This window comes from Pelobates fuscus, chromosome 7 (assembly GCF_036172605.1).
Source record: "Pelobates fuscus isolate aPelFus1 chromosome 7, aPelFus1.pri, whole genome shotgun sequence".
NCBI lineage: Eukaryota > Metazoa > Chordata > Amphibia > Anura > Pelobatidae > Pelobates > Pelobates fuscus.
Genome location: NC_086323.1, coordinates 34,928,605 through 34,949,991, shown reverse-complemented (window position 1 = coordinate 34,949,991; position 21,387 = coordinate 34,928,605). Strand labels below are relative to the sequence as shown.

Here is a 21,387-nt window from a genome sequence, read left to right as displayed (position 1 = left end):
GTGTTTTCTGTTCGGGAGTTGGAGGATTCGTGTAGTTTGCAGTTTGGGAGATTGGTGCTTACAGTAGCTGCTTGTGCATCTGGAAAGGGGAATATCGCCTAAACGGTTTTTAACCTCTTGTGTGCAAAACGGTCCGTTACAAACATTAAATAAAATCGGGAATAAAAACCAGGAAAATAAAAAAGGAACTGATTAGTGATATCTGTATGGGGTCTCTGTATGCCAAAAGATTCTTAGTACCAGGATTCTGCTACCCCATCAGGCATCGGCACAGCAGAAAGGTCACAGCCTTGGAGAATGGTGAGTTCAGCGTGGCTTAAGGGGTAAAGTCCTGGATCTTCACTTGGTCTAGTTCAGACAAGACAGTCTCGGCTACACCAGTCAGAAAGTCCAGCCTTTGAAGGCGTTCCTCGAGTTCCTGGTTTGTTCCTACCCTGAGATTGTCGCCCTGAGCCGTGAATAGAAGGGACCTTGGCAGCCCCCATCGGTAAGGGATATCTTTCGCTCATAGGATTTGTAGCAGGGGCCAGTGTCAAGTCAGGGTAAGATCAGAAAACAGCTGCAATGTCGAGCCTTCAACCGCTTAAGGACACATGACATGTGTGACCTGTCATGATTCCCTTTTATTCCAGAAGTTTGGTCCTTAAGGGGTTAAATGTGATTGGCGTTTTGCCCCTCACTGCCACTAGAAGATGGGCTTTATCCTGCAGGGACTGGAAGCGATAATGAGGTCATAAGACGCAGAGGGGGGTGCCCTTGTTGACTTGGGTAAACTGAACATTTAATCCAATTTAGCGATTTGGAGTGTTTGGGCGGTAGGTAATCTGCAAGGAGCCATCTGATAAAATTAGGTAAGTCATCAAGTCCCATTGACTCAGATATTACCCTTATTTTGAGGTTATCTGTGTCTGTAATCCTCTTCGGCATCCACTCTGTGCGCGGTAAGCAGTTGTTGCTGCTGTAACTCCTTCAACTATGGTTCCACTGCAATAGCTTGATGTCATGGATGCTGTTTGAGGCCTCAAGTTGTGTGATTTTTGCGACATGTCATCTATAGCCTTCTGAAAGTGAGTCATGTCGGCCAATATATTTGTACGGAGCTCTGATAGCATAGTCGTGACCAGAAACTGGGTTCAGGTCCTCCACTGGTGAGAGCTTGGATCCCACTTTTAAGCCAGAAGATGCCCATGCACCAGTGCTCTACAGGAGGTCTTCAGAGGAATATGAGGATTCTACCTCAAGGAGCTTCATATTGTACCAGGTGACCTTCTGAGAGTGTCAAAACAAATCTCCAATATCTTGGCCCGGAGAGCCCTTATCAGCTTTGGGTTTCTTTTTTTTCTGGCACATGATGTTTCAGCCTCTCAGAAAGGTGTTGACAGCACAGGTAAGCACCAGGTATCACCTTTAACCCCTTAAGGACCAAACTTCTGGAATAAAAGGGAATCATGACGTGTCAGACATGTCATGTGTCCTTAAGGGGTTAAACAGTCCTATTTGGGCAACTTCACTCAGAGCACATGAGATTTGTGACTGTTCCGGTTCCCAGCAGGCTCCACTCCCTGGAAAAAGAGTGTTTTTTTATGCATTAATAAATCTATAAACTAATAAAAAAAAATATATAGATCGAAAAACAGCTTTACTGAATATCTTAGCTGTCATTATACAGTTGTGAGTACTTACTGTTTTGTGCATTCTCGGTACTGCAATGCAATGGTACACATAGCAAATGGTACGATAATTTACTTTTGGGACATATAAAAGAGAATGTATAAAACAAGCAAAACACTCACATAAACAAGCATGTATAAAATAACGGGACACTGCTGAGACCATTTGAACTCGGATAAAAATCAGCACATACATGTTAAAGAAAATGGAGCTTCACACAGAAAAAATAATTATAGATGAATTTCAATGTCTAATTCAATGGTGCACTTTCCACAACATGTTCTATAGCTCCACCTACCCTAAAAACACATGGGTGCACTAATGGTCACACCACAGATCCTGGAATTATTGCTCCAGTATAAATATATATTGAAAGACAAGGTCTTACAGTCACTCCAGTTTTTGCAGAGAACACTGAATCATGAGTTTCAACAGGCAGCTGTAACACGACCTTGTCTGTCTGCATGATGGAATACATTTTTATACTGGAGCAATAATTCCTGGATCTCCTGGTGTGAACATTTTTGCATCCTTTTTACTTTTGGTTTGAAAATTGTAGAAACAGACGGGTCCCCGGTGGAGAGCACCATTTACTGAAAGTTGGGATTTGTTTTACCTATTGTAGGTCCCAGTAACTTTCTTAATATTTGACTTTCTGGTTTTCCTATAAGTTAAATACTGCTCCTTCAAAAAGCAATTTTTGCAATACACTGCATCTATAATGGACATAAGGAACGAAGGCATTGCCACAGGAGTCCCTTAGACACGTGAGAATAGCAATGGTGTCCTGGAGTGTTCCTTTAAATATATTTAAATACCTTTAAGTGTCCCTTTAAATGTATTTAAGGTTTTATTAATTGAGTTTTTATTTTCTTGTTTAGTTTATTTTTATTTGTATTTATGTAGAAAATAACTGATCTCTTATGCAAAAACGTTATGATCCACTTACATTAGGATGTAAGTACTGATTTGCAGTGTATTAACTAGTACTTTCTGCCACTCAAGGAGTTCCAATCATGATATATGCTTCCATGTACAACATCGAGTTCATTACAGCTATTGTGCATTCTCAGCTTACATGGTGTCTCCATGTTTCTGACTAACACCAGTCTTGTCTTTTTTTAAATAAATAGTTCTAGCGTTTCAGAAGCTACTTTATTTCCCTTGTGTTTCAATTTTCCTTTTGTAGTCTCTGAGACATCTACAATTGCAGTTTTATAGCATTCTTTGTTATATAGACACTTCCCAATTAAGATAAGGTCTCAAACCTGCAACTTCAACCACAACAGAATCCCGTTGTTTGTTTTAGGGTCGTTAACGATTGAGCTTTCAAGGGGCAACAGTGAATGCCTGATTTGTACATAGTGAACTTAGTCTATGACCTCAAAAGAACCGAGTGTGTTTCTCTAATGATAGCTTATCTACTTAGAAACAGGATTGATAACATCTGTCGTTTACTGTTATGGACTACATTCCCCATGATTCTCAGTCAGCCATATAGGGGAAAAAAGGTCAGAACAATAGCAAACTTTGGATATTAACAATCACTGATTTATGGGACATTGCAGTCAATTCGAACCATAACTCACTGAGATATCTAAAATTCACAATTTTTATTCTGCATTCCTGTACTATATAACATTTTCTGAAAATACGTTGCTAACATCCCACTCATGCATTTTATAGATAATGCAATTAGAAAATGCATTTTTATATCAAAAACATGTACTGCAGCGCTTGACAATTATATAAATGGGGTGTAAAAGGGGGTATGAAGAAGGTCCTGCTCAAACAAGCTTACAATCAGCACTTGAGGCAGGCAGATATACATAATTTCCTGTCGTTATCACATTAATCTGTCCTTCCCTTTTATATTCTAACCCAAACCACCCAACTACCAATGTGGCAGTAGACCCTTTACTATACCTGTTTGCATTTTAGCAACATCTACCGGATTCATTTTAGTGTAAATGATTGAATTGCAAAGAAAACTAAAAATTTGATCGAAAACAAGCCCAACTGAAAACATAATTTACTTGGAAGTTTTTTTTTTTTGTTTTTTTTTTATATATTTGTCTAACTCTGGCTAAATTATGATGTTTTTAACAATTCACACTTGTGAATAACCCTGTTAGACTCTAAACAATACCCTGAGCTTCTTACTTTCTGAATCGAGTGAGACTCATTGTCATAAAATATGACTCACCATTACCAACAATTTTCAGGGTTTTTTTCCCAATACAATACAGTATTCCTTCTGACCTGATATTACTGTCCTCTCTATTCCGACACATGCAGCATACTGTCCTTTCTCTCATTCTAGAATGTGGCTCTATTAAGTTATTAATTATATTCTACCTCTCCTGTCTGCTGTGGCAGGTGCAGCATGCATTGTCAACGATTTTGTACACAACACTTACGTATATATATATCACAACTTGACGAGTGCCTTTTTTAAATTTAGTTAGTCTGCAAGAGGCACTTTGATGTCCTGTGGTGACAAATGCCACCCATTGATTTTGTAGGGGGGATATATTTGTTTAGCCTAGAGTTATATAGCTTGGGACCTACTGGAAACAGTGGGAATTAATGTTCTTTTCCAAGGAGATCCCAAGGCCGAACTGCAGGTAGGAATGATTAGTTATGTACAAAATTCATTAGATCATACCATTTTCCTCATGGTAAAAGGGACTCACAATGAAGGATAGACTTGGAGAGGGTACCAACTAAACAAATGACTTTTCTAAATGGAATAATTAAAATATATTAAGGCTTGTGTATTCTTTGTGCCAAAATCTACTGAAGAAGCTTTCCTTCAATCATTTCGAAGTCAAAGAGTTAAATAAGATAAACTGCACTTTAGCATAACAATTGAGAATGCACTGTTATATTGTCATTGAAATTTTAATATTCGCATTATGCCGATGCGTAAGCGCAATATGTAAAGCTCTTATACAGTTGAAAAGCAATTATTTGTATAGTTGCGAATGCCAAGTATTTCATTTCAAATCTGACACTTTGGGTAGATTTATTGAAGTAGATTTTTTGCATATATCTGCATACATGTTTAGATCTGTATCTCATAAATGATTAATTCAAACCTAGATGCCAACAGTATTCAGATAAACATAGGGGTGTTTTGTAAATATTATAAGTTGAATTTAATTCATGTAGTCTTAATGGGGCTTGGGCATGTAACCCATGTATTTCCATCGAAAGGATGTTGCTCCCTAAGCTGAAAGCAGGGGGTTGGGTTGGCAACCTTCAGCACTCCAGATGTTGTCTACTACATCTCCCATAATGCTGTTATAGCCATAATGTTGGCAAAGCATCAAAGGAGATATAGTCCACAGCATCTGTAGTGCCGAATGTTGCCTATTCCTGCTCTATATGTTGTGGACTTCTTAATGTTTAGTAAACATGCCTCCATCTCTGGCACGGCGAGTGGGGCGAGTCTAGTATATATGGACATTATATTTACCCCCACAGGCTTTTTTAAAATTACATTTATTTCCTTTTTTTAATTATTAATACTTACAGGGCAAGTCGTTAAAAAGGCTGATAAATATGTACATTAATCAGTGGTTTTATTTCATCTGATGACTCATTTATCAGGTCCGCCTGCTTGAATTTCATCTGAGATTAAATTGAGTAAAAAATATTAACCAAAATCTGGTGATAATTATCGACTCGTTTTTGCAGATAGAATTATATCGAGGCCTGTGTGTTTACATTGTTTTCAACAGTTCGAAAATATTGATTCATAACTTATAATCATTCTGTAGCTTGGCATATTCTTCAGTACCATGGACAGTGCACTGCATTCCGACACTGATTCCACGATGCCCATTGATTTTCTGTAATTCATTTTAGATATTGTACATTGTACAGTCTGTAAAGTTCAAACTGTGACCATTTAACAAACAATCCCAGCATATAAATGAACACTATGGCACTACCCAACAATATTCTAGGATCTTTGAGATAATTAGGATTATTTCCTAAAGCGAAAATTCTAACTAAATTCAAAGTGAATTTCAAATTTTAGTCAAACAGTAGTCGAACAGGAATCCGGTGACTTTGAGAATTTTTCCAGTTGATCTTAAATTTGAAATTTACTTTGCATCACTTTGAACTCTAACTTTAGTAAATACTGCGGATTATCAGTAATGCAAATAACATGTTAATTGGTTGTTCTTCACTACACACATCTCCTGGTTATTTGACTCGTATCTTTTGTCTTGTGAGTAAAAAAAAAACAAAAAACTAAAAGTTGTTTGTGTTACATGCGATATAACATCTGGATTATGAAATTTCACAAGCTTATTTACTAAAGTGAGATCTGTCAGGGATTTACAGTGAATTTCAAATTTAAGGCCAGAATAGCCAAACTGGATGCACAGGTGACTTAGAGAACTTTTCCAGTTCAGCAATTTTGGTCTTAAAACCGAAAGTCACTTTGAATACCTGGAAATTCTCACTCAAGTGAGTAACTCTGTAAGTTTTTTATTATCCTCATTGTAAAGTTTACTGTAAATTTATAGTGTAATCACATACAAAAACTTTAAAAAAAAAGGATGGTTAATGTGTTGCCAAGTATTATACCAGTATTTTTGAGGAGGAAATGATTTTCGCAATGTCATAAATGGCTAAACCTGTATGTTCCAGCAGTATCTATCAATCTCTAAATGGCTGACAATTAGCAAGTTCACGTAGCGTGACCCAAAGTGTGCCGTGATTTTTATTGGGAATTAACCACTAAGGTTGTGAGTCATTTCCAAAGAGATTTTAATGAATGCAATATCATTTTAATGGGATCAGAAAGAGAAGAGGTTGGGTTCTTGTAATATTTCCTAAAGTACTGCTGGTGATATTAAATTAACTGCACCGAAATTGCTGAAGTCTTTTCAACTCTGACCAAAACAAGAATATGTCTGGACACATTAGTTTAACCCGTTAAGGACACATGACATGTGTGACATGTCATGATTCCCTTTTATTCCAGAAGTTTGGTCCTTAAGGGGTTAAAGTTAAACGCTTGCAAATTTCCATGTTCTATCACTTAGAATAGGGATACACAAATCATATATTACGCTACTATATATGGGTATCATTCTTACCCCCACAGGCTATTATTTAATTAATATTTTTTATATTTTTTTATTAATACTTCGTATTATATTTGATGTAAGTGCAACAGAACCATATTGTATGGAATATTGCATGATCTCATGAAGTCCTCTGTTATCCCCTCCCTCCTTTTAATTTCTGTACCCGGTACCCCTCACCCCGATGTTTTTACAGAAACAATAAAAAATAAATTACAAAAAAGGCTGATAAATATGTACATATATAGGTGAGGAAAGATGCATTCTTATAGCAGCCGGCATCGTCAGGAATACTCAGATCAGGGTCAGTAGGATTTTACATTTTGCCCTGGGGCAGTAACCTGATCATTGGGGCAGGTGGATACACTTGCAATTCTGCTTTCCTTGGCATGGTGACCTTCTGCTAAACGTCCTTCCACAGATGAATCCAACAGGAGGAGCATTACCTATGTAGGACTATAAAACAGGGTTAATGGATGATCCCACAAGGATATATATGCACATGTATAATAAAATAACATAGGCATCTTTCATGCATTATGTAAAAACATGTATGCTCTCATCAGCTGTCCTGATTGACATCCTGTTGTTAGAAGATGTGGCAAGCAGAAGCTACTTGAACCTACGTTCTTTGACACATTTTACCAAAACACAGCTTGCCCATAAAAAAGTAATCTTAATTCTTAACTTGTTTTTGATATCTTTTGAAATCATCTGCATTAATTGGAACTGCAGATGTCTTCAAAACCCTCACCAATTCAGCCAAAGGCTAATTAGTCTTTTAAGAGAAGTTCAGGTGAAGATCCGGGCAGTATAAGTGGGAGAAGTATCATGAAGTGACACAGTTACATCTGTTGTCTCCACTGATTGATGGACTCTCATGTTTATTATCCAGGATTTCACCGAATAGGAACTTGGTTGATGTGAATTAAGAGGGGAAGATAAATGCCTCCACTCACCTTGCATTAGCCATTAGCAGAACTATCACAGAAGCACTCTATGTCCTTTTTTGGCAGAGAATGAGATAAAAGCAGGTAAATTTAGACCGCCAATATAGCCGGGCGACACGTCTGTGAACAAAATCCCAGACATTGCAGCTACCCATGAATCTAAATATTTAATGTTCTATTGATTAATGCAAAAAATATAAATTGCTAAATGGTCAACTTTACACCAACACACCAGTGAGAGTTTTCAAGACTCAGACTTCCAATTTTTCTATATATTTTATTGTGTAATTATCATTCCCAAATGCACAGCTGTGCCGTGAATGTTGGGACATTGCGAATAATGTTACAAATGTTAGTTTATCTCATCTAAATAAACATTTTCTGGAAATTAGACGTTCGTGGAAAAAAAATCTTACATTTCTCTAAACAATACATTGTCTTTGTTTGTTTAGTTTTGCAATACAAAGCGTATTCTCCACCATCTGCTGCTTAATATGTGTAAGAAATTAAAAAGTACTCACCACCAAGTAGAAAAAGGAACAGTAAAAAGTAAACAAACATTTCTTAAGACATGATCAGAAATAGAGATCTGTCCAGTGTAATGATATGATGCTCTGTCTCTCTCATAGCGGTTGGGCTAAGCACTTGCGTAATGGTGCGATGCTCTGCTACTGTTCCATGTAATGGTGCACTGCTCTGCTACTGTTCCATGTAATGGTGCACTGCTCTGTTATTGTTTCATGTAATGGTGCGATGCTCTGCTACTGTTCCATGCAATGGTGCAATGCTCTGTTATTGTTTCATGTAATGGTGCACTGCTCTGTTATTGTTCCATGTAATGGTGCAATGCTCTGCTACTGTCCAGTGTAATCATGCAATATGCTGTTGCCATCCTGTGTAATGGTGTAACGATCTGCAGTTGTCTTGTGTCCACTGATCTGTGAATATCCTTTGAATTGATGCAATGCTCTGTTGCCACCCTGTGTAATGGAACAAAACTCTGTTGCTGTCCTACATAATGGTGCAATGTTCCGTTGCTTTCCGATGTAATGGTGTAACACAACTGATGTTGATTTCATAGCATTTTAAAGGGACACTATAAGCACCTAGACCACTTCATGTCATTCTAGTGGTCTGAGTGTGGTGACTCTGTCCCCTTAACCCTGCAATTGTAATTATTGCAGTTATTGGTAAACTGCAAAAATTACCTTGCAGGGTTAACTCCGCCAGACAGTTACTAGAGGTGCTTCCAGTTCCTTAGCAGACTTTTAGTCCGCTAAATGACACTGGACGTCATCGCACTTTGCATGAGGATATCCAGCAACAGCTAAAACGCCATAGGAAAGCATTCAATGCTTTCTTACGGGGGGTTACTAATGTGCTTGCAGTGCTGGCAACTCCCCATGCCCCCTCACCCCCCAGCTGATGTCTGCAGAAGAGGAGCAGAGGAGGCCTCGGCGTTGGAATCATGTAAGTGACAAAAGGGTTTTTAACGTTCAATTTCTTGCATTATAGTTTCCATCTAAGTGTTATAGAAAAGGACTCTAGAATTATAAAGTGCTCCCTCCCCATGTCACTTCCCTACATTTATATTAATAAATAGCACCTTAGATAATCTTATATTGCCAACTATTGGACTCAGAGATCGTGCTGATTAGATTATTGACTAAAAGGACTTTCTTCTTCATTTCCCACATATCAAATGGCCATATGAGAAATATGCTGAGCCATTTGCTGTCTTCCCGATGCAATATAATTGTAAACCTTCAACAGAAACGCATACATTACAAATACTTGGAAACATTCTCAAGTACGTTTTGTATGTTTACATTGTATCCAAAGTTTATTTTCTGAAAACTAAAGTACCTGGAAGATGAAGAGAAAAGACGAATCCAATATTTCAAGGAGCACAACACATTTCCACTTGCTTGTGACAGACCTTGCCCACTAGATTGGTGGTAATTAGATGTTGGTAATTGAATGGAAAACTACAGAACCCACCACATCTGTGAGTTAATGAATTCAAAGATGCTTTTTGTATGCAGTACCTGTTCTTACTGAAAGCATTATGTGTGATGCCAGCAATTCGAGGAAGAAAGAGCAGAAGAAAGCTTTGAGATAGACACAGATATCCCATAATATGACAGAAATGTAACATGCACCTGTTCTCGATTGTAGACTACCACTGTGATTAAATACATAAAAGAAAATATTGGCTTTAGAAAGTCTTACTACAGAGATGTCATTGCTTGCATTCCAAACATCATTTTGCAAGGATGTTGATGTGACACTAATGTATCATCATCTGGAAGAAGAAGAATGTTCTTTTTTTAAATTTATCTTTATTTATTTTGGAAAATTTACATATTTTTAGCCATCCGAGGCTCTACGTATGTAAATCTGGATAAAGGGCAAATGTAAAAAAAATGGATGCATTGCCCTTGGATCTGGAACAAGAAAAAGTTCTAGCTTGCTTGAAACTAAATGACGCACTAGTTAGAACTTGGCACTGGGGCCTCTTCACATACACACAGTCTGAGTGCTGCTTATATGCTTTAGTAAAAGTACAAACTCAACAGTATACAGAGCAGCATGTTTATTCTGAGTATACACATCCTTTATCATACTCTTTCAGGGTTATTAACACCGTGAAGGAGGTTAAGCATGCGTGGGATAGGCATAAGGCTATCCTAACTATAAGATAAGGCCAGGGACTAATGAAAGTCTTTAGAAAATTGGGCAGACTAGATGGGCCGAATAGTTCTTATCTGCCGTCACAGTATAACTGGAAGCATAGCCAAACGAAGACGAGCATGATTCAAAGCCCCTTTCAGACTGTTTCCTCATTATTCAGTGTTTACAGACTTCCAGGGATCTGCTAATTTATCAAAGATTTGTAGCATCCCAGAAACAATCTCATTTGCCCCATGACCCACTGTTGCGATTTACATAGAGCTGTAGAACTTTCTGTGTTATTCACTTAAGTAAGAAATATCCAGAATTCAAAGAGTATTTCCAATTTAAGTCAACATCCAAAATGGAAACATTTTACAAGTCAACTATGTTTCCAATCTGGCGTTTTTGGCCTTAAATTGGAAATTCACTTTGAATACATTTTGAATTCCCAATGTTTCTCGTTTTGTGAATAACCGTGTTCATGGGAAAGGATGAGTTTCTTTTGATTCACAAAACAATATATTACATTTAAAAAAAAATAATAATGAATTTAATGTTAACATGGGAAGGCTGAGCTTGAGCAACAACTCCATCGAAATTACCAAGTTTATTAGCGTGAAATAAGCACTTTGTTCACAGTATTGCATGATATCATCCGGAACACCTGGGCACTCACAGAAAAAGAGTGAATGCAAAGCCATTTATGGAGCACTTAACATAGCCCCTTGTGGTTACCTATGGTATTGCCTACTTTAATGTACAGGTTGCTGAGGGCCCAAAGTCTTAAAATTAGAAGGCCTTATGGAAAATTACCAATGTTCAGTCAGTATCAGGGCCATGATAGTAATGGGTCCCAGCCTGCATCTGTCCAAAAAAAAGAGTTAAAACCAAGTATTAAGTGGTAATGAATGTGAAAAATCACCCTGTGATTGCAAAGCTGGAAAATCAATTCAAACTAATGAATACGTACAACCTAGTTTGTAAAACGTTCAATGAATGAGCTGCTGTGTCATGATTCCTGGGTTTAATAAGATTAACATCAAATAAAATATATTTTTACAAGAACGACAACGAAATTCTTTTTGTGCAGAAAATAACAACACAACGAGATTATCTGGCTCTCAGGAATGGAAGAGAGACACATGCAAATGTGAAAGTAGAATTCTGCCAGGTCCACACTAGTGTCCAACAAAACACTCTGACATGATTGAATAAGGAACTTATGTATTTACTCCATTGGACAAGGGGGACAACAACAGCCCCTACAACTGATATTTAATTACAAAACAAAATGTTGTTATTGTATTTTCCAAGTATCAGTACTTTTATATATTTTTTTATTGTGTAGAATTATAATAATGAGTAAACTATTTATTCACACTAATAATTTTAGTTAGTGGTTTAATGATGCTGTGTATAAAATGGACTATAGGCATAGTCAAAGAGTACATCTTCTGCTACCAGCTCTGCTAGTGCGTCCTGTAAATTGAAGCTCTTCTTACAGTTCCTATGGAGTGAAGATCTACTTCTTTTTTTTTTAAATAAAATTCTACTTGTTTTATAAAGTGAAAGTCTTGTTTACATTTCCTGTAAAATGAAATGCTGCTTGAACTTCTAGTCATTAAAGCAGGTATATCATAACAAGCAAACCGAGGGCAAAGAGTATAATTTACTGAGGAAATACAATGGTCCTTAGTGTGGCCAGGCATTACATGATATAGTAAAATAGACAGCCTAAAAGTAGTGATGTCGCGAACATAACATTTTCGGTTCGCGAATGGCAAACGCGAACTTCCGCAATTGTTCGCGAACGGGCGATCCGGGCGAACCGCCATAGACTTCAATGGGCAGGCGAATTTTAAAACCCACAGGGACTCTTTCTGGCCACAATAGTGATGGAAAAGTTGTTTCAAGGGGACTAACACCTGGACTGTGGCATGCCGGAGGGGGATCCATGGCAAAACTCCCATGGAAAATTACATAGTTGATGCAGAGTCTGGTTTTAATCCATAAAGGGCATAAATCACCTAACATTCCTATATTGTTTGTGATAACCTGCTCTAAAACATCAGGTATGATGTTGTATCGATCAGGTAATGTAAGGGTTACGCCCGCTTCACAGTGACAGACCAAACTCCCCGTTTAACGCACCGCAAACAACCGCAGACAGTCCATTTGCACAACCGCAAACTCCCCATTTGCACAAGGTTGGATACCAAGCAAGACATGTCCCATTCCTTGTCCTCACTGATGTCATTCAAGGTCTCTTCCCCCACCCAGCCACGTGACAACAAGCCCCCTGGGACGCCTGCTGTGTTTCGTCTTCCACCTCCTCAAAGCAAACCTTCCCACTCTGACTCCTCTTCTTCAGACTCCTCTCTCTGCATTGCCTCTCTCTGCGTTATTATAAGGTGTGTTAAGTAGTACTATTCCTATCAGTTTAATCCCTGTTACGTCCCCTATCAGGGGACGTGTATATAAGGCATCGATTTTAGGAAGCGGGAGATGGAAAAACATGCTTGGTCGGTCCTCCTACTTCAAATTTGGGGCACTGCGCGTGCAATCTAATGTGCCACCAGATAGGAGTGGTGTGTTAAGTAGTACTATTCTTATCAGTTTAATCCCTGTTACGTCCCCTATCAGGGGACGTGTATATAAGGCATCGATTTTAGGAAGCGGGAGATGGAAAAACATGCTTGGTCGGTCCTCCTACTTCAAATTTGGGGCACTGCGCGTGCAATCTAATGTGCTACCAGATAGGAGTGGTGTGTTAAGTAGTACTATTCTTATCAGTTTAATCCCTGTTACGTCCCCTATCAGGGGACGTGTATATAAGGCATCGATTTTAGGAAGCGGGAGATGGAAAAACATGCTTGGTCGGTCCTCCTACTTCAAATTTGGGGCACTGCGCGTGCAATCTAATGTGCCACCAGATAGGAGTGGTGTGTTAAGTAGTACTATTCTTATCAGTTTAATCCCTGTTACGCCACAGGTCAAGCCTGCACACCCAGTAGTCAAGGGTTTCATCGCTCATCAGAGTGCCGATATCTGCAGTTAAGGCGAGGTAGTCTGCTACCTGTCGGTCGAGTCATTCTCTGAGGGTTGACCCCGAAGGGCTGTGGCGATGCGCAGGACTTAAAAAGCTCTGCATATCCTCCATCAACAAGACGTCTGTAAAGCGTCCTGTCCTTGCCGACGTGGTCGTGGGAGGAGGAGGATTACTTTCACCTCTTCCCCTGTTAGATTCCCGTTGTGCTGTGACATCACCCTTATACGCTGTGTAAAGCATAATTTTTTATTGATTTTGGAACTGCTGCATCCTTTCCGACTAGCCGTAATTCGGTAACATTTCAGGCACTTTCTGCTTATACCGTGGGTCTAGTAGCGTGGACACCCAGTACAGGTCGTTCTCCTTCAGCCTTTTTATACGAGGGTCTCTCAACAGGCACGACAGCATGAAAGGTTGGATGCCGAGCTACTTATGTCCTGTTACTCGTCCTCAGTGATCTCTCTGAAGGTATGTTCTTCCCCCCCAGCCACGTACAACACCACATGTACCATATAGGTGACAACGAGCACCCAGACACACAAAAAAATGCCACACTGCTGAGCTCTGCAATGACGGCATTCTGGTGGTGGCAACAGCATGCGTTGATTGGCGTGCTGTCTGGCTGACCCTGGGTGCCGATGCATGCTGTCTGACTGTGTCACTAGCTCCTTGCGACGACCTCCCCCTGCTTCCAACTCATCTCCTCCTCCTCTCTGTCTCCCAATCTGAACTTTCCCCCTGTTCTTCTTCTCTTCTAGCGGGCACCCACGTGACATCCACGGACGCATCGTCATCATCAACTGCTTCACTTGTATCTGACAACTCAGCAAAGGAAGCAGCAGTGGGTACAACATCATCATCATCACACCGTACGTGTGTAATGCTGCCTGACTGAGACATATCCCTGTTATCTACATCCTCTGGCAATAATGCTTGCGCATCACTCATTTCTTCCAACTGATGTGTAAATAACTCCTCTGACATACCAAGTGAAGTGGCTGTGGTGCTAGTGTTGGTGGTGGTGGCAGGCGGGCGAGTGGTAACTTGAGAGGTGCCCGAAGCTAAGCTGGAGGAGGATGATGCGCCGAGGTTCCGAGCGGAAGCTGTAGAAGATTGGGTGTCCTGTGTTAGCCAGTCAACTATGTCCTCAGTCCTTTTCAAGTTCAGGGTATTTGGCCTCTGAACACTGGGCATTATTCTAGGGCCAAAGGGAATCACAGAATCATGACCACGACGGCCCCTGTGGGGTGGCCTGCCTCTGCCTGGCATTTTTTTTTTTATTAGTGGTACTATGCATGCAAGCTACTGTGACAATAGATATGAGTGGCACTGGTGTGACACTGTGCCCTGGCAGGCCCTGAAACGTACACTCGTGAAGGAAACTGACTGCTATTATATTACAGTCCAAAAAGTTTATTTTTTATTAAATGCAAGCTATTGAGACACCAGATATGAGTGAGTGGTGGCACTGGGCAGGCCCTGAAACACACACTAGTGAAGGAAACTGAAGGAAACTGACTGCTATTATATTACAGTCCAAAAAGTTTAGTTTTTTTTTAAATGCAAGCTATTGGGACACCAGATATGAGTGAGTGGTGGCACTGGGCAGGCCCTGAAACGCACACTCATGAAGGAAACTGACTGCTACTATATTACAGTCCAAAAAGTTTAGTTTTTTTTAAATGCAAGCTATTGGGACACCAGATATGAGTGACTGGTGGCATTGAGCAGGCCCTGAAATGCACACTCAAGAAGGAAACTGACTGCTATTAAATTACAGTCCAAAAAGTTTTTTTTTGTTAAATGCAAGCTATTGTGACACCAGATATGAGTGGTGGCACTGGGCAAGTGGGCACAGTATACGCTGCAAGCCTGACACACACGCTGGCAGACAACTAACTGCTATTCAATCTATTACAGTAAAAAATTTTTTTTTTTTTAAATGTACACTACTGTTACACCAGATATGAGTTACACTTGTGTGACACTGTGCCCTGGCAAGCCCTGAAATGCACACTCATGAAGGAAACTGACTGCTATTATATTACAGTCCAAAAAGTTTAGTTTTTTTTAAATGCAAGCTATTGTGACACCAGTGAGTGAGTGGTGGCACTGGGCAGGCCCTGAAACGCACACTAGTGAAGGAAACTGACTGCTATTATATTATAGTCAAAAAAGTTTTTTTGTTTTTTTTTAAATGCAAGCTATTGGGACACCAGTGAGTGAGTGGTGACACTGGGCAGGCGCTGAAACGCACACTAGTGGAGGAAACTGACTGCTATTATATTACAGTCCAAAAAGTTTTTTTTTTTTTTTTTAAATGCAAGCTATTGTGACACCAGTGAGTGAGTGGTTGCACTGGGCAGGCCCTGAAACGCACACTAGTGAAGGAAACTGACTGCTATTATATTATAGTCAAAAAAGTTTATTTTATTTTTAAATGCAAGCTATTGGGACACCAGTGAGTGAGTGGTGACACTGGGCAGGCGCTGAAACGCACACTAGTGGAGGAAACTGACTGCTATTATATTACAGTCAAAAAAGTTGTTTTTTGTTTAAATGCAAGCTATTGTGACACCAGTGAGTGAGTGGTGGCCCTGGGCAAGTGGGCACAGTATATGCTGTGAGCCTGACACACAGGCTGGCTGGCAGGCAGGAAACTGCAATTACATTACACAGAAAAAAAAGTGAACCTAAAAGTGAACAGGGAAAGGCTGATGTCAAGGAGTACAGAAATATGGGTAAAGGAGAAAACAGAGCCATGGTCTAGGATTCTAAAGATCAGTGTTGTCAAAAACAGCCAAGTCAAAACCAGAAAACACCCACAAAATAACATGATTCACCATGACATTGTAAAGAAGAAACATCATAGAGGACTTAAATAACCCCAGAGTCGATCCAATTGGTTTCCATTAATGACACCAAAACATACCGATGTCTTTGATTGTTGCATCAAAAAATGACATGGTCATTGGGGTGGATGGTGGGTGGTATACATCGAAAAAGATACCAGAATGACACACAGAATTAATACAAGTATGGCAGCCTCCAGAGCAGCCATGACACCTGTAAAGCTTTACAATTTCAGGAGACGGAAACATTGCATGTATGTCCCGTAAAGTCCAAGGCTTCTTACAATTGCTGTAAAATGAAGCTCTACTAAAATTTCTTGTAAAATTAAACTTTGTTCAAGTCATGCTCTTCTGGCATTTCCTCTAGAGCAGCCATCCAAACTCTGTCAAACCCTACATGCTTGCAGAAAATCAGCTCCCACGATTTGCTGGCGACTTATAGCATTTAAAGAATTCTGGGAGTTGTAGGCCTTTATTTCAAATGCAATTGACTCTGTTTGCAGTCTAAATACTATTCTGTTAACTCCGTATCAGGAATGCACCAAAGCTTTTGTTTTAGGGATGTATTTTCCCTTTAAGAATATATTTTTTTATAAACAAGGAACGCCTAGCGGCTCACACATTGCAGTAGGCAGATTATAATTACACATGAAATATACGCTTATCTGCTTGTTACGAGTCAATAGTGCATCCTTGAAGTATATATGAATGGCATTGATAGGTCCCAAATTAAAACCTAGCTGTTCTCAGACCAGTGCGGCGGTGTTGCCAAGTTACCCAGGTGACAAGAAAGATTTTGTGGCAGGTCTGCAAAGCAAGCCTGTCGTCTAAAAGATTGGACATTAATACAAAGAAGCTAAAGAAGGTTATTTAAAAAGTGCTCCTCAGTCACAGCTCATAGCAACTCTTAGCTACAGAGCCCGGTTTAATGAGAGAAGAAGATAGGCATTCCGTCTCACATTTAGTCTCAGAACACTTTCTCCAATCTTTAAATGAGGTTATGCGTTGATTGCCGCAGAAAATTGTTTCTCTCTCTCTTTTTTTTTTTTATATATAAAGGAATTACATATTTACAAGGAATAAAAAATGCCATTAGTTTAGCTACTGTAATTATTTAATGTATGATTGTATAAATAGTTATTATAGAGTTATCTATTAAAACACCCGCCTAAATTAATTTTGAAAAAAAATAGTCCGATAGTGGGAGAACGTGCAATTATGCAGTATTTATAAAAGGTAACAAAGTGTGCTATTTCTTTAACACTACAGGACTCATTGGGGAGATATTGAATGCAAAACTGGTGCTATTCATGGGCTGTGAGCCAGTCTATTAGTTTCCATGGTGATTGCTGCATATTTAGCATTATGTCCAAAAAAAGCATCTGTCCCCCCTTTTTTAATTTATTTTTTTGTGATTGTATTTTTCTTTAAATATTAAAATTAGTTTAGCATTTTGTCATTTATATACCGCTGACATTTCACATTTTCCGGTTTGATGTTGGGATATAACAGACAACAACTAAGAAACAAACAACTACAAGTGTTAACATGAAACAAGACATTATTGACGACTATGATATAGTGTCAGTGTTTTCTCTAAGCACTTTGTGTGTACGCATTTCAGCACTGACGCGGTTAAGAGAATAATCTTTATAACGAGCACTTGCATTTAGATTCAGGCGTTCCCCTAAATATATTTTAAAAAAGGGGAAAAGGGTATTACTTACTAGCAGTTGCTCATTTCACCTCCCACAACATCACACCAACTCTCCCTCTCGTCAAATCCAATGCTCCTATGAAAAGCATTTGAGGAGCTAGCTGTGAGAACTGAATTTGACTCGATTCTCACAGTGGAAGCACCCTCTAGTGGCTGACAGGCAGACAGCCACCAGAGGTGCGGTTAACCCTGCAATCAGAACATTGACATATCTAACGAATAGAAAAGTTTTAGATTGCAGGGTTGAAACACAAGGCCACTGCACCCTGTCCCATTCAATAAGATGAAGGCTCAGGGTTCCTTTGGTGGTGCTTTAAATTTCAAATTCACTTTGAATGCTGACTTTATTGAATAGCCCTGCTTGACAGGTGATGTAAATGCCAAAGTCAATTTGATACTTTTTTCCTTGTACTTTTTTTGTTGAAAACAGGGTTGTCGCGTGTATCTATAAAGACTCAAAGGAATTCTGTTCTGAAGAAAAACATGAAATGTATCATATTAATTGTCTTCTTTTTTTTTTTTTTTTGTCTTTCCAGCTCCAAGCACAGCTCAATATGGAATAACAGGAAGAGCGGAGATTCTATTTTCATGCTGGTACCTTGTGTTGACGCTGTCCTCCTTTACCAGCATAATCTATCTGAAGAACGTCATCACACAATAAACATAGAACCACAAAAGGCTTTAACTATTCCTACTGAAAGTGCTGATGAGAGGATGCAATCTGGTACAGTTTGTTTGAAGCAGTGTGGGATATAATCAGCAAAGCTTACATGGGAACGATCAGTTCATTATGTAAATACCTTAATTCTCCTCCTCCTTTGATTTGCTGCATTACGTCGTGAAGCAGTACATATTGTCCTTTTTTTAAAACGTGAAAGCTCTGAAATTACTTTTAGAGGATATTAATTGTGATTCCATGTTTGTATGCTACAACTTTTCAAAAAGCATTCTGTTTCAGACCTGCTACTCTAGGTGCAGGTAGCAGTTTACAAAAAAAAATAAAAAATAAAGAGAAAAAAAAAAAAAAGGAAAAAAAAAAAGGGGAAAGAAAAACAAAAAATCAACAACTATTGCCGAGAAAATGATATGCTTTAAAGCTCCAGGCAAGTATTCCGTTGCCTTCGGAAATAAGATTTTGAACTCATGTGTATCAAACATTTTTTTTTTTCATTTTTATTACAAAAAAAAATATTGCCTTCAAAAGATTTTTCCTGTTACATTTAAGCTAGATCTACTGCAAGTTTAATATTTGGGATCTCAACAGTCAGTATTATAAATTAAAAATTATAATAATAAAAAAAAAAAAAACTGCATGGCGCAGTTCAGATTTCTACTTGTGTGTATCGCATGGCTGTGCCTTCATAAAGTTGTAATATTTTTTTTAATTATTCAGATGGGTTTTTCCTAGCTTAAAGGGTCAGTCTATAAAAAAATAAAATAAAAACAAAAGTTAAAATGTACAGAACATATTTTTAGGAATTCATATCATGAGACCACCCAAGTGTGAAAGACTTCTATGTTTGCTAATTAAAATATCCATACCTCAAACAGTGTTGAAGAGCAGTGTTAAAACCCATGCAGAGAATCCAAGATCAACAGATTCTCCAATGTAACATTCTTTTGTTGGCAGAAAATAATACCCAAAAGAAAAACGCAATAGTGTCTCTTGCCGAGTTTCTTGGCAAACGGCACCTACTACATTCATATTTTTGCAGTTCCCTAATTATAGCACAATTCTCATATGTGTTTTGTGATTTCAGAGCTATTTCTCTTCGGAAGTATTATTCAAAATTCTTTAAAAAAAATAATAATAATAAAATGTCGTGCAAATGAGACCGTGACAATCCATTTTATCATCCATCCAATAATTCATCGAATCTGTATTGTTTTGCACTTGATTTTGTACTGAATTTGTGAAACTAGCTAAAATAGTCAAGAAAAAAGTGGATATATTTGGAATTGGGTCTACTCAGCGGAATAAAACTCTGGTAAAATTATATATAATTGTGGGGTGTTTTTTTTTCTTTCGTTTTGGGTAAAGATTTGATCTCACAGCAGTTGGAAAGATACATGTATTGTAGATGGTGTACAGGGAATTGTGGTCTTTGGAAGCAAGGGTATTGTGGCTAATAATCTTGTAATGTATGAGAATGCTGACAACAGTCAAAACACAGTAGCTTATCTTCCTGTTAACCCTTGATCGAGTGTCAGACATATAATAGCTCACTTGTACCACTGCAGAGAGAAACAATAGAATTTTAACATGATCCCACCTAGACTAGAACTGAAGTACTTGCATTCCACTCTGTGTGAGATGTACAGCAACCCCACATGATCTAGGTTTCATCAGTACATATATATGCATCACTGATATCTCTTTAGGCACAGGGAACAAAAGATCCATGTCTTGATTAACATGTACATTTAACAAAACCTTAATTGTATGCAACTAAGCCAACAATACAGTTTCTAAGAAAAAGTAATTTTATATATATATATAAAATACAGAGATCCTTGCACTCACGCTTACACTCCTTTTGCTGTGCCTATAGGCTTGCCGGGTGCCAGTCCCTAGGGATGTTGATGTAGATAAGTAGAAAAATGCAGGCTGCACTCACGGACTTTTGAAACGTTGATTTTTTTCTACTTGTTTGATGGAATAAATACCATTTGAATTCAAAAGTCCGTGAGTGCAGCCTGCATTTATATATATATATATATATATATATATATATATATATATATATATATATATATATTAAAGTAAATGTATCAAGTTTTTTTATTTTCTAGGCAACCTTTTAAGAGCACTGTGCCAAAGCAAGTGGCTATTTTTTTTTTTTTTTTTAAATTGAGGTGTGTATGTTGCCGTATTCTGCTTGTGTTATTTATGGGTGCTGCAGTTACTTTGTAGCGTTGTATTTGTGCGTATTGTGCGTATATTGTATGTGTGCATTAGTAATTTGTTGTACTGTGTATGATTCCTATGAATGTGGGCTAAGTATGGGGGCTGCTAGTGGAATTGTGTGTGTGTGTGTGTGTGTGTATGATATGTCATATTTCGTGTTTGGTGGTGTGTCTATGTGCAGGGTTGCTTGTGGTATTGCATATGAGAGGCTCCTTGTGGGTTTTTGTGTGAGTGTATGTGGATTGTCAGTGGGCGTTATGGTTGTGGGGACTGTGTGTTTGTGTTGGCTGTTTGTATTATTTGTATGAAAATGTTTGCTGCGGGCTGCTCTACTCCAGTGCGGATTCCTGTTCACAAGTGTTGGGAGGAAGTGTTCTGAGATCACTTCATCTAAGTGCTGCAATTTGTAAATTGAGCATTGTCCCTTAACACTGCAATAACCTATGGATTTGCACT

At 38.6% G+C, this 21,387-nt stretch overlaps 1 protein-coding gene across 2 annotated transcripts in view; it reads left to right on the top strand.

Moving 5' to 3' along the window:
* The window catches only part of NEGR1 (neuronal growth regulator 1), a 473,994-nt gene extending 453,967 nt beyond the window's left edge, over window positions 1-20,027 (top strand). For both annotated transcript variants that reach the window (XM_063427922.1, XM_063427923.1), the window contains one exon: window positions 18,560-20,027. In XM_063427922.1, the coding sequence (XP_063283992.1) occupies window positions 18,560-18,684 (125 nt within the window). In that variant the 3' untranslated portion in view covers window positions 18,685-20,027. The remainder of the gene's footprint in view (window positions 1-18,559) is intronic.
* Window positions 20,028-21,387: the final 1,360 nt, after the last annotated feature.